Genomic DNA, 13992 nt, shown 5'->3' with positions numbered 1-13992 from the left:
TCCTGAAATGGGTATGTGTAATGCCTAACTTTCTATGGTTTCCTGTGGTCATTGAGAGGATCAGATAACTGTGTAGGGACCTTGATATCCCAGTGGTCGTTGTTAGAGAGCTGGTTTCCGTTGCGTTGTGTCATACCGGCGTCTCCTACTGCACCAAACCACAGCACTATATTTTACCATGTCGCTACAGTACACCACACCACACCATGCCAAACCACACCACAAAGTATCATACCGCACTACTACACCACACACCTCACACCACGATAATTCACCACACCACACTACCCCAAAGAACAGCACAGTACTATACATTACACCACATCACTCCACACCATAGACCACACTACACCACACCACACACCCCTGCACTGAACCGCACCATAACACACCCCACCGCAGTACATTATATCACAGCACACCACACCATACCACACTATGCCACACCATACCTTACTTCACCTTACCACACCAAATCATACCACATCACACCAAAGCCTACCATAGCCCATCACACCACATCTCACAACACTACAGCACACCACACCATACTACACTGCACTATACCACAGAGCATCACTACTTATTATACCACATCATTCCACATTGCACACCATATTACACTACACCACACCCCACCCCACCCAACCTTACCACAGCACATTCCACCCCACCATACTACACCACACACCACCAAGCCACACTGTACGACACTACACCACACCTTACCTCACCTCACCACACCACACCACACCTCACAACACCTCACCATACCCAACTCCACTATACCACACTGCAAATTAAATTTCTTTTCTGTGACAAGAATATAATATGTGATGTTTGTTCGTAATCAATGTCTTGCAATAAATTTTGAATTACCTTTTATTATACTATTTAATGGCCTTGCAAAGTTATTTCATTTTGAGGATGAGTCACGGAATTCTGCTTTTCTCTTGGCTGTTATGCATCTCGTGTAAAATGAAAAGATAAATACCCTGAGATGGTGTGACATGAATGGAGAATGAGAGATTAGCTAGGAGAGTGTATCTGTGTGAAGTGGAGGAGGGGAGGGGATGAGGAGACCGTGGATGAGGTGGCGGGATGAGCTGGGGTGGTACATGATAAGGAGGTGTGAACTAGATGGGGAGAGAGTGAGGGGAAAACCGAGGATGAGGTGGAGGATTGGGGTGGAGTCGTAGATAAATAAGTGTGGTGTGAGTTGGAGGAAAAAGGCAGCCTGATGTAAGAGGACAGGGTGACATGGAGGCGATTTGTTTGTGGCCACCCTCACAAGGATTTAGGTGTCTGGTTATAGATGGAGACAGTAAGTATTAATGTAGTCGTAGCACTCATTTATTAATTCTGTAAGTATGAAAGGAAACCGGTTTATACTTGGAGTATTTCAAGGCCTTACTGATACCACTAGTGCTGAAGAGGGACGATTTCATGTGGTGACACCAGTATAGCAGAGCGACTCACCTGTCTCGTTATACAAACATTTCTCTACTTCTTACCTATCTCCCAGAAGGTGGATGGTGTACTGCGGGAGAAGGGCTACTTAAGCCTGCTGTCTGTCAGGTTCATGTTTCAGATAAACCTGGAGGTGCAACATCTACTACTGTTGTTAATGTTATTGTTAAGGTGTGAAATAGCCTGGTGGCCTAGTAGTTAGAATACCCCAATCAAAGTGACAGACTTGCAGAGATTCTATCCCCAACACATGACGGGAGGCTTTTCGATCATGTAATGTCACCAAAGGAAGTAATTTGGCCATCTCCCCTGACTGCATGTTAGAACGATGGTAGCCTAGACTACAGCCTATACTTCGAAGTGGATAGAATGGGCTTGGCTGTCTGGTTGGCAAGATAGACCATTTACCCTGACTTTGTACCGGCGCTTCTTTGTCACCATAACTTTTTGTCAGTGGTTCTGGTTCTGTCTCTAATGCAGGGGTGGGATTCTCAGACATATTTACGATCAATTTTCCATCGTAAGTTTATATATATATATATATATATATATATATATATATATATATATATATATATATATATATATATATATATATATATATATATATATATTATATTTTACAGGAATCACTAGGTAAGAGAAGCTTTTGCGTCCCTTATCCTAATCTTCCTGGAAAAAACAGTTATACTCTGCAATAATTTTCGTCTCGTAACTAAGATATATAAAGTTAGAACAGGAGACAGAGGAAGATTCGACAGCCTCTTTGTATTTCCTACAAATCAAGATCTGAGTTGCTACAGGGAATGGTTTGTAAATGCGTTTGTTCATCCCAGTCCAGCACTGCTTCCATCCTAAACCACTGCAGTCCTACTTGATCTATTTCTGATTTTGTTTTTGCTTTCTCCAGACAATTTAATTCAACCTAGGATACCATTTCTTAAAGAGACGGGTTTATTGAAGGCTGCATCTAAAATCTCGAGTTTCAGATCTCTTCTCAAAGGTGAATAAAATCGTCTGGAGACAGCAAGAATGAAAGACAAAATACTTCATCGATAAAAGGGATTCATGTGTTCAGCACAAGGTTGTTCCTTCAAAGCTGAGTATAATCGTCAGGAGTTAAACAGAGTAAGATGGGAAAAGCGTCGTCGTTCTGAAGAGGTCACTTGAGATCTCGTCTGATGCCTTCACTGTGTGGACGGATTTCACGAGCTGAATACGTGAAGTCACCGATATATGCCGGAAAAATCGTCCAAGATATTGCAACTTTTCCCCTATTTCCGGCACTGTTAATTGGGAAAAACAGCCAGATCAGCTTTATAGGCGGCAATGATACTTTAATAGGCATTTTTCCCCAATTTTCCGAGAAGTTAATGCCAAAAAAGAATGTCAAAAGAAGGCAACATATAACGAGACACAGAGAAAAGATAATGAAGGCTTTAAACTCTGTTACGCTATACATCATTTGAATTACCAGTGACTTGTATCTGTTGACGTATATTTTGATTTATTTATTTCTGCCATCAGGCAGAAGTAAGTACCTCTATTAGTAAAGGCCGTATCAAACCCGTTCACTTCAAAACGACCTTCTAAACTCAATACCATCGACTGAACTTAGGAAGAATTGGAACGAAAATACGGAGCTGAGGTGGTAAATGCTGTCTTTTAGTTTTCCTAGCGTATCTTAGGATCCCACGTCTGGAACTCTCAGTGACATATACAATCGATTCCCTGTCGTAATTTAGATTTCTTTTTCCAGGATTGGCTAAAATGGGTTGGTTCTGCAGTCTTTCCTTGTTCCTCCTACAGAAAACACATATGAGTTACGATCATTTTCCTTTCGACGCTAAGATCTCTCTCTCTCTCTCTCTCTCTCTCTCTCTCTCTCTCAAGGAACAACAGACATGGGAAGATTCGGTAGGCTGCCCTTCTTATCCTCCCAGCAAAAGCAAATCATGGTTACGATAAGAAATAACTCGTACATATGTTTGAGAATTCCGCTCCTGTACCATCGTATTAACCATTTCAGTTTGGGCGACATTTTTATTTTGTTTTATCTTTACTGCTGTCAAACGGCTGTATTCAACGTACGTAAAGGTCCCCTGAACTGAAGGGGTTTACTAAAACCGTATCTAACATTTCCAGTTCAAAAAACCCATCCAAGTTGAGTACACTTGTCAAGAGATGCCAAAAAACTATACTCTGTTCACTTTTGCTATCATTCACTTAACTGATGTAGGCCTGCCCACTCTATCCCTCCCCTTCCTCATTCTACCTCTGTGTCCGCCATCCTCTCTTACTACTTCTCCATTTCTTCTATCCATTTCAGGTGACTCTACACCGAGTGACAAACCATCAATGGTTTCCAGTGACCCAGGAAACCATTAACAACGCTGGGTAGTAGCCATAGAGGTAGGAGTAGGTAGAGGCGGCATATGGGATTAACCAAGGGTAGGTCAGAGTGAGGACGACAGACCTGACTCGACCAACATGGCGGCGACCTCTTTGACAGCTGTCTGACTTGGTTCCGCTGACCAGGCGGGAGTGTTTTCTTAGTTGCAAACAGAAAAAAATATGTTTTATCTTTATTTATTTATTTATCTATTTTTGCATACTAACCTACAAACTATAATTCACTCTAAAGATACTCACCAGTGAAATGTAATGGATGGGTCAGATTTCTTATCTCCTCTTTCATTACACCCAAATGCGGCACAGGTGGTGGGCATTTTTGGAGACTTAGGTTATTTGATGGTGAGTTACAACTTAGGACAGAACGTCTCACACCCACAGCTGAACTACAACTAAAACCAGAGGTAGAATGAAATCTACTTTGTTTCTGGCATTCTCCCTGAGGAATACCAGGTGGACACACAGCTGGAGGTATTAAAGGCTTAATAATCTCATGGCCACACCCACGGAGGTAGAATTAGGACTCTTACCTCTATGGGCACAGCCATAGAGGTAGGAGTGCACAGCAATCTTCTTCAGGTCAGGTAGGTGTTGCCGTGACCTCTTGACTTGACCAATATGGCTGTTTGACAGTTCTCTGGCTTCACCGGAGCCTTCTCACGCCGACTCTACCCTATTCCTACCTCTATGGTAGTACCCACATAACCACATCACTAGGTGATGCCTGCTTTGATGCCCCTGTTAACTGGATGGAAAAACACAAATGAGGTGTCCGTCCAGGAACCAAGCCTCCACACTACTCTCCGGACCTCGCTGTGGTGAGGCGCTGTCTGCCGTAAGGGAACATCGGTTCACTGCACGGGATGGCCCTGTAGGAGTGGTTGCTGGCCTTCAGTTAATGGGTCTTCTCGGTCAGATAGACTGGGGTTGATCAACAGCAACAGCAAGAACCATAAACTGGCCCCAGTTTTTGTCCTTTTGCAGCATATTAAGCTTCTGTGGGGGCATAAAGTGATAGGTCTGTCAGTCTGTGTGTGTGTGTGTGTGTGTGTGTGTGTGTGTGTGTGTGTGTGTGTGTGTGTGTGTGTGTGTGTGTGTGTGTGTGTGTGTGTGTGTGTGTGTGTGTGTGTGTGTGCTTCCATAACACTCTAGTAGGCTCGATATCTCTTCAACTCATCGACGGATTTCCACCAAACTTTTGTCAGTGATGCAGTATGAGGAGGTGATGAACTATTAAGGTTAGCTAGGTCAAGAGTTCAAAGTTCAAGGTCATATGGGGTAGACTTAGTTTATCCTTGTGGGCACGATATCCCCTGAGCACCCCAGTGGATTTCGAACAAACTTCTGTCAGTGATACAGCATGAGGGAATGATGAGCTTATTAGGTCAGCAAGGTCAAGGAGTCAAGGGTCAAGGTCATATGGATGTGGGTCCGATATCTCCTGAACTCCTCGACGGATATCGACCAACTTTTGTCAGTGATACAGTCTGAAGGGACAATGAGCTGAGTGGGTCAGCAAAGTCAAGGGGTCAGACGTCAAGGTCATATGAAGTCGACTTAGTTCATGTTTAGTCTCATTTCAGCCCACTATGAACCCTGTCTTGGAGGCTGTGTGGCGAGTCCGTGTACAGGGCTTGGCAGAGGCATACCGAGCAACACTTTGTGTCGACAGGTCGGCGTCCGAGTTCAAGGCGTTTCATTTCGTATTTGGGTAGAAAGAGTTAATGGTACAGTTGTATTTGTTTTGCATGACACTTCCTCGTGACTAGCATCATATTCCAGTGTTTATCTCTTGCTACAGCTCAGTACTTAAAATGAAGAGATGGTAATTTTAGGCCAAGTTAAAGTAAATGGGTATAGGCGTGAAATTCCCATCTCATTTTCACTTCACTGACGTGCGGTAACAAAAGATCAACACCAGCATATGGTGCTAGTCACGAAGAAGTGCTGTGGCAAAGATGTAGAACCGTAGTATTCTTATTTTTGCCACTGAGCTACAGGGAATATGCCACAAAAGGACCAAAATTTCCGCCTGGTTAAAATGAATAACCCAAAAAGACATTGTCGGTCCTAAAGGACTAAAAAAAAAAAAAAAAGTATCTGCCATGGCATCTTTATAATTTATTGATATTTCTACCAGCTGATACTGCACAGCTTAAATGAGTTCACCGTAGTGAAAGATTTATAGAAACTGTGTCTCATCATCATCATAAGCATCATAGTAGTAGTAGCAGCAGTAGTAGTAGTAGTAGTAGTAGTGGTAGTAGTAGTGGTAATAATAATAATAATAATAATAATAATAATAATAATAATAATAATAATAATGATAATAATAATAATAATAATAATAATAACAATAATAATAATAATAATAATAATAATAATAATAGTAATAAAAATAATGATTGTCTTATTATGATGCTGCTGATCATAATGATGATTATCATCATCATTATCATCATCATCATCATCATCATCATCATCATCTTACAGTACACTTAATCACTGTTTTCTATACTGTTCTATTGTTTACATTTTTCCTTAATCCTGACAGCAGTGAGGGCGATGGATGGTGGTGTTGATAATGATGCTGCTGATGATGATGATGATGATCTTTTTTATGAAGAGGTTACTGAGGGCTATATCAAAACTCTCCTGATCAAAAAATCTCTCCTAAGCTAAACAAAACACATTAAAAATAACATGAAAGGAGAACGACTGTGTGAGGTGGTGGAGGCGGTGACCGTGAGTGTTGCAACGCTGACCGGGCCAAGTGACTGCTGCGACAGGAAGGGGTAGAGGAAGGAAGGGAGGGCAGGTGTTAATTACTTCACAGGCATTATACAGCCATGCGAGTCTACTGGTATATAAGGTAGGTGGAAACACAAACTTGCCATCACAACTACAATCGCAGTCACTAGCGATACTCACCTACTGTGCTTCTTGCCAACAATCTCACTTAATCCACAAGGTAATACAATTTGCTTTTTATAATTGTTCTTAACTGGCTATAATGATTTCACACACACACACACACACACACACACACACACACACACACACACACACACACACACATTACAGCCATATGAGTGTAGTGGTATATATGGCAGGGATAAATCTGGGCAAAGCCACTAATTCAGTCGCGGTCACTAGCAATGTTCAGCTACTACCTACCCACAGTCTCACTCTGCTAGGTAACACAACGTACTAGGTTTTGTGTTAAGTAGCTTTTCGATGCAAGAGGCTGTCTAGAAACGCCTGGTTTGACAGTCACACGCTAAGGATTTTCAGGCGGAGGATGGTTCAATGTCCTGAAGCCTCATAACGTGTTTCAGTCTACCGAAGTCAATCTGCCACATGTAGTCTCGCATATGTGTCGAACTTCTGTACTTATTCTGCATTTGATTTACCTTAACCCTTAAATGACGAGGGAAATTTAAACATTTATTTTGACTTACGCATGAAATTTTTACGATGTATGGATTAAAGCTATTGATGAAACATTGTCTCCCAGTTACCCATAAAAGACGGAAAATCGTAACCACTTTATCTGAATCAATGCTGCCTGATTTTAAACCTGGAAATCTGTCGAAATGAAGCTTTTTTTTTTTAATCAATTATTACCATATTTTTCTTCACTGCTATCTGCAGTGAATTATATGATCGGTCGAGCGAAGTAAATTATTTAATGGTTAGTCAAGTTATACTGTGCAAATTTCTCTTTATTATGGTCTCCACTTGTTGTTGTTTTCGATCCTATAATCCCATGATCATCTGAATGTCAACCCGGTGGACTGCTGATTGAAGTTACATTTCTTCTGCAATCCACTATTCTCTTTGAGAGAATAGGAAGGGAAATGAGGAACGTTTGTACAACTGGACAGCGAAGTCACCTATTTATAGCGGTGCCACCACATGAAGGCTTCCCTCTCCAGCACCACGACCTCCAGTAACATATTTGAATACAAAAATGATTTTACTGTGAACCAGCCAAAGTGTGTACGTTTCTTTTTACTAGAACCTCCAGTGACGTCAATGTGCCTGAATGATATGATTAATTTTGAACCCGTTAAACTGGACAATACTTTCTTTACTACGGCCTAATGGGCGGATCCAGGGGCCCTGCTTATGCTTTCCTGACATCACCATTGCTTTGTCACACTGAATACTGCGATACAGTACATTACATAAACTGCATCATTTACTGGATATCATGTTTATTTTTGCCATACAAATTACATGCAAACCATCCTCAGTTCACAAACGTCGATTGGCTGAGAGATAGGGTATGCCAAACCTATATTTCTCTGGAGAGTGATATGGGCAACACCTCGGAAATATGCCTGGATACGCCCTGGACTTCCCGTGTCTTACATCATGTGTATAATAGGCTTACTCTGAAATTATGTGCCCAGTTGTTCCCCTTCTGTAGATGAAGGAATGGGAGTTTTATCGGCAAAGTGCGCCTAGGTAGAATACTCGTACTTAACTAAGCATCTGTTATACTGGAAATATTCTCTCTGCTATTACCTTCAGTGGTTTCTATGAATCTGCGCTGAAACAATTGAATGATAAAACATTTAAGTGTCTTGGCGGTGGTATTGGCTGTCTGAGTACTCTTGTTTTATTTGTTTTTGCGACAACATGACCAATTTATTCAATTTAGGGAAGAGCTCTCGTGGTGAGGGGATTGAGGAAGGCTATATCATACCCGTCGCTGTCTGAAGGTTCCTTTGCAGCTAAATAAAGTCGTATAACGGTAGCTTCAAAAAAAAAAAAAAAAAAAGTTAACTGTGAACCTGTCATACTAATTCTTTTAACTATGACCTCAAGTGTCTTTTTTGAGAATTTCTGATGCTCTTAACTACTGCACCAATTTGTCTTCATCACTACCTCCAGTTTCTGATCTAAGTGTGTGTGTGTGTGTGTGTGTGTGTATGTGTGTGTGTGTGTGTGTGATTCTAAAACACTGCCAGTTTCTCTTTAAACGACTTCCAATGAACTTACATCTCTGTGTGTTCTATCCTTCAGGATGGCCGGCTCCAGCCTGACCCCTCAGTCCTGCTGCCTGTGTGTGCCTCTCAGGACAGGTTCACTCATCATTGGAGTCCTCAGTCTGGTTAGTTGTAGCAGTAATGGTAATAGCTGTAGTGGTAGAAAGAGAGTAGTTTGAATCGCCATACACTATACCATTGCCTTCCATAGAAGACATAATAGTGTCCCGGTACAGGACTTATCACCAGCTGATGGCAGTCATACATGTGAAGAAATTCGTATATTAGCGGAATTACTTTTCAGGCATATTCTGCAGTGATACATCAGTAGTGTCAAAGTTGGAGTGGATGAAACTGAAAAATATTCATTGCATATTTTGTCTTCAGTAATACTGTATACTTGCTGTGGGTTATTTGTTAGCCGTCTGTATTAACAAAGGCAAGTGAATTTCCTTCTTGCACCTTGACAAAAATAATACTGTAATACTGCTCAGCTGACAATATGGAAAATGTTGATTCCTTGAACCAACTTCCTGGATCTGTGAAAAGCTATTTGGAAACGTTTTGTAGCTGCACAATAAGGGAAACAGCAAAGACAACAGCATCTGTAATGTATATTATCTCAGACGTTATGTAATAATAACAGCTCTATTGGATACGACTAGATAATGGCAAAGTGTCACACTAACTTGCTTCCCGCCCCTCCTTTCAGGTGTTCAGTCTATTGGGTGTGGCCTTCAGTATCTACCAAGGTGTTCTGGGTGAGTCCCACTTGTTAAGTGTGTTTCTATAAAAGTTGACCACAAAGTAGCATGTGTATGTTAAATTTCTGCAGAGGAAAATTGTTGCTGCTTGAAGTCTGAGACAGAGATTGAAAAATGACTAACAACTGGCACAGCTAAGCCACATTACTGCATTTACATACAATTGTCAAGTTAACATTCAGAATATCATTAACAAAGTACTTACGCTTCTGACAGTTGTAATGTTAGGCTAGTTTCCAAAACATCACGAAAACTGAAACAGCAAAGATATGATTATCAGTGACTCTAACGACTGACACAGTAATAAAGATTGAAGTAATTCCGTGGTTTTGTTGTGCAGGTAACCCCGAAGGATGGGTGGATATGGTGATCGACCTGATTCATCTCCTTTTGGCCTCCACGCTCATCCATGGCATCCGTACGGTGAGTCAAACATGAATTTTACCCTGATCAATTTATCTTCGTAAATTATACCCCGTCACTTTATGCAAATGACCGATTGGTCAAGCTTGCTTCAGTTGTTTCTCTGTGTAATAAGTTGTCAGTATCTACTTAGTTTCTCTTTTCGTTTTGAATATTTAAAAAATCGGTTTCAGATAATTCTCTCTCCCTCTCTCTCTCTCTCTCTCTCTCTCTCTCTCTCTCTCTCTCTCTCTCTCTGTTGTACTATCCTTTTCTTATGCTTCTTTGCCATAGGTTCAATATTACCCTTTGCGTTAAGGCTGGACCACGTTGCTGGGACCGCAAAGTCTGAGTGGACTGTGTATCTATGTAACTCACGTAATTTTTCCCCAACCCCAGGAGCGTGCGAATCTGGTGTGGGCGTGGGTGTGGGGTACGGGCGTTCTGGTGATTATCAGTGTCATCGTGGGCGTGGTTATCATCATTCTCACTGATTCCATCTTGGCTGCAACTCTCCTCTTCGTTGTGTCTGCAATCCAAGTCTATTTCATACTCGTTGTTCGGGCCTACGCCATCTCTGTAAGTGTTGCCCATGGATGAAATTTGTTTCCCGTTGTCCCTTCTTATCAGGCAGTACAAACGGACGTATATTCGGTTTGTGTTCATCTGAGGGTACTGGGCCACTCCTACAGGCTGAATATTAAATTAAACTCTGATTGCAAGAAATACGATGAGCCTTGATTGTGGTGTAGTAATGTGTCTCCTTGGTTACCATTCGACTCTACCCTCCACCATAATTACGCATGCCCATCAGCTGAGTTAGAAGGATTACCGATTTTAACAGGTTAGCCTAAATGCACTGTACCAATTATCATACTGACTCCATTCTAGCCTTACCTTTCCTCTGCGTCTTTCATACTCGTTGTTCGCGAGCATTGTCGGTCAGATTCTTGACCAAAGTTTGTTCCCCTTTGTCTCTTTTGCCCAGGAAGTACAAGTGTGAACCTGGAAGTCTACAGCACACAAGCCCATTTCATATTCGTTCGTGTTTATGTTCTGTATCACCTGTTCTTTTCATTCATCAATATAATTGTTACAGCCGTAAAATTTCCTGCCCAGAGTAAAAATTTTGTCTATATATCCTGTTCAAGGGCAATCCATCTTTGAAAGTAGTTTATGTTTCTTCTTACCTCCATCAGCTTAACTCATTCAGCATGGAGATGTAGTATATTACTTTCTACAGAACATCCAACTTCTTAAGCTCAAGTAATCTCTCTTGAGCTGAATATAGTCACCTGGAGGCAGCAAGAATAAAAAACAAATGGATAAATAAATAAATAAATCATCGGAGTAAAGTTGTTAATGTCACTCGTGTTGTAGATGGTCATCAGTTTAAGCGTTCTGAAAAGTAGGTCATTGTAATAAGTGGACGAGGACGCACGTGTAATAGCCATACATTAATATAAGACTTGAAAAAATGCATCATGGGAGTAAGTTGCTAATGACGCTTGCGTATACGCATTTCATTTTAACTTGGTTTAAAACTGCCTTCTCTTCATACTGAATACTAAGATATAACAATAGATTAATACATTCTAGTCATGAAGAAGTGTATTAAGCTGACGTAGAGCCATATTATCTTATTTTGTCATTGAACTACATAATTTGAGGTGGAAAAGGACAAAACTCTGGGCCAAGTTAAGGTAAAATTGTAGGTTTTAATCTAAACCTTCTGTTTATTCCTCCTCAGCTGAACACCCAAGGAGGACTCGAGCAGACGGCTTAACATGGTTGTCACCCTGCTTAGCTGAGTCGGCCATGTTACCACTCCAGCGCCTGTCCTGTCGTCGGATATGGAAGCTCTCTAGCACCTCTTCCTTAGTGATTTATTTATGGATGTGGCTGGTTAACATCCATTTGTGAGACATTTCTGCAGAGTATGGCCATATTAGAAGGATTTATATAACACAAGAGAAGACAGTAAGGTGTACTAAGTAAAATAATATCTTAGGAAAAGGTGTTAGGGAGGTTCCTTACCCGACAAGGATACGGGTCTAGAGTTATTGCAGAGGTGTGTTTAACACTTCACTACGATTACATGCTGTTCCATATCATTCATGTTAATTACAGACGATTTTATTCAGCTTAGGAGAGATTTTTCGAGCTGGAGGGGTTACACAATCCTCCATTAATCCCGTCACTACTAGACAGCTGTTCTAAGCTTAAATAAATCATCTGATGTTAGAATGAGCTGAGAAAACGACTTAGATTTGAAGGAATGATTGTTATAACTGCTATGTATGATCAGAAGGGATAGCATGCATTAGTCAGAAGTTAGTTATTCGTATCTAGAAGTATGCTTATTAATACTACTGTAGTATTACTGGTCGCTACTTTAACTCTGCTTTGTAACACTATTGAACCGTAAAGCATCTTAGATTATTTATTTCCTCAGCTGTTACAGGATTTATGTAGATATTAAAAGAGGAAAAAATTGCGTGTGTTTCTCTTTTTGGATTCTAACCTGTCCTCTAAATGATATTGAAATAGGGACCTTGGATGGAAATATGATGGTTGTAGACTGGGATTTAACTAAAACTGAAGGTTTGGCATAATGACCCTGGTGCTCTTGATAGTCTTTAGTCTACGCTATCTTGTTTTCTTTTTCTTTTCTTTCTTCTTTCCTTCCTTTCTTTCTGTCTTTCTTTCTTTCCTTCTTTTCCTTTTTCTTCTCCCTCGTCCTCCTCTTCGTTCTTCTTCTACTTGTTCTTATCCCTCCTCCTCCTCGTCTTTCTCCTTCTTCTTCTTCTTCTTGTTCCTATTAATTTTCTTCGTTTTCCTCCTCCTCTTTTCTTCTTCTGCTCCTCTGTCCGTCTCTTCCGCTGCCCCCCTACCCTCATGGTAACTCTTACCTCCTTATCCTAATTCACCCATTACCTTCTCCCTGTTCCTTACCATACTTCATCTATATTCCTTTCACTTTCTACTCTTTTCTTTTTTCACATTCATTCCTCCTTCCCTTTACTCCTTCCCCTTTCTTCTTTCCATCCTCTCATTTTCTTTCCTCCTTCCCATCACTCCTTCTCCTCCCCTCTCCCTTGTCCTTCTCTTCTTTCCCCTTCTTTCCTTCTCCCTGTCCTTCTTCTTCTTCCTCTTTCTTTTCTCTCATCCACCCTCATCTTCTGTCCCCCTCCATCTTCTCCTTCCCTCTTTCTTCTCTCCTTTTCTCCCCCTTTTATCTCCTCTTTCTTCTCTCCTTTTCTCCCCCTTTTATCTCCTCTTTCTCTTCTTTCTCCCTCCTTCCATCCTTTCCTCTTTTTACGCAGCCCTTTCTCCCCTCCCCCCATCTCCTTCCCTTCCTTCTTCTTTCCTCTTTCTTGTATTTCTCTCCCCGACACTGCTTTTTCACCTGTCCTCCTCCTCACCAGCTCCCTCTTCTTTCTTCCTATTTCCCTCCTCCCCCCTTTCTCCCTCTCCTTCTATACCTCTCTCTCTCTCTCTCTCTCTCTCTCTCTCTCTCTCTCTCTTTCTCTCTCTCTTCTCCTCCCTGCCTTCTCTCCACTTACTTGTCTCCTTTTCACTCTGGATACATCTCTTTCCTAACCATTGAAGATGTTAGTAAGGCACAACCAATAGAATCTACTCCATTTATGTATTTATTTATTTATTCATTTATTGATACTTAAGGTAATACTGAAGTTGAGTCTACAGTGGTGTAAACAAGTCTATATTATTCTACGGTCATTTAAGGAACACGTTTGCTTCTTAGATATAATTAATCTGCACACTATACTGTAAAATATAGTCAGCAACGATACAGAGAGGCCAGACACATCCTATCCTTACCACATGCATCAGAAATTTTCATACTAAATTTTGGTTCACCTCTTTGTGATCTCAGTTTCACTAATTAATAAGGGCCTTAGATTTACCCTTGACTGAATAAA

At 41.1% G+C, this 13992-nt stretch overlaps 1 protein-coding gene across 1 annotated transcript; it reads left to right on the top strand.

Moving 5' to 3' along the window:
• The first annotated feature begins 1370 nt into the window (after nucleotides 1-1370).
• On the top strand, nucleotides 1371-11831 carry LOC145398019 (uncharacterized). Its single transcript, XM_080270984.1, has 6 exons — nucleotides 1371-1397; nucleotides 8945-9004; nucleotides 9592-9640; nucleotides 9984-10066; nucleotides 10445-10624; nucleotides 11796-11831. The coding sequence occupies exons 1-6, from the start codon at nucleotides 1371-1373 to the stop codon at nucleotides 11829-11831; spliced, it is 435 nt and encodes a 144-aa protein (XP_080127110.1).
• The last annotated feature ends 2161 nt before the right edge of the window (nucleotides 11832-13992 follow it).

Source organism: Coenobita brevimanus, chromosome 44 (assembly GCF_032717465.1).
Source record: "Coenobita brevimanus isolate Jiangsu-jjx chromosome 44, ASM3271746v2, whole genome shotgun sequence".
Lineage (NCBI taxonomy): Eukaryota > Metazoa > Arthropoda > Malacostraca > Decapoda > Coenobitidae > Coenobita > Coenobita brevimanus.
The sequence above is the reverse complement of the archived record's forward strand: the minus strand, read 5'-3'. Positions and strand labels throughout refer to the sequence as shown.

Coding starts and splice junctions, on each gene's coding strand:
- LOC145398019 (XM_080270984.1), top strand. CDS start 1,371: ATGAAAGGAAACCGGTTTATACTTGGA. Junction 9,005..9,591: donor TCATTGGAGTCCTCAGTCTG/GTTAGTTGTAGC, acceptor CCCTCCTTTCAG/GTGTTCAGTCTATTGGGTGT. Junction 9,641..9,983: donor TATCTACCAAGGTGTTCTGG/GTGAGTCCCACT, acceptor TTTGTTGTGCAG/GTAACCCCGAAGGATGGGTG.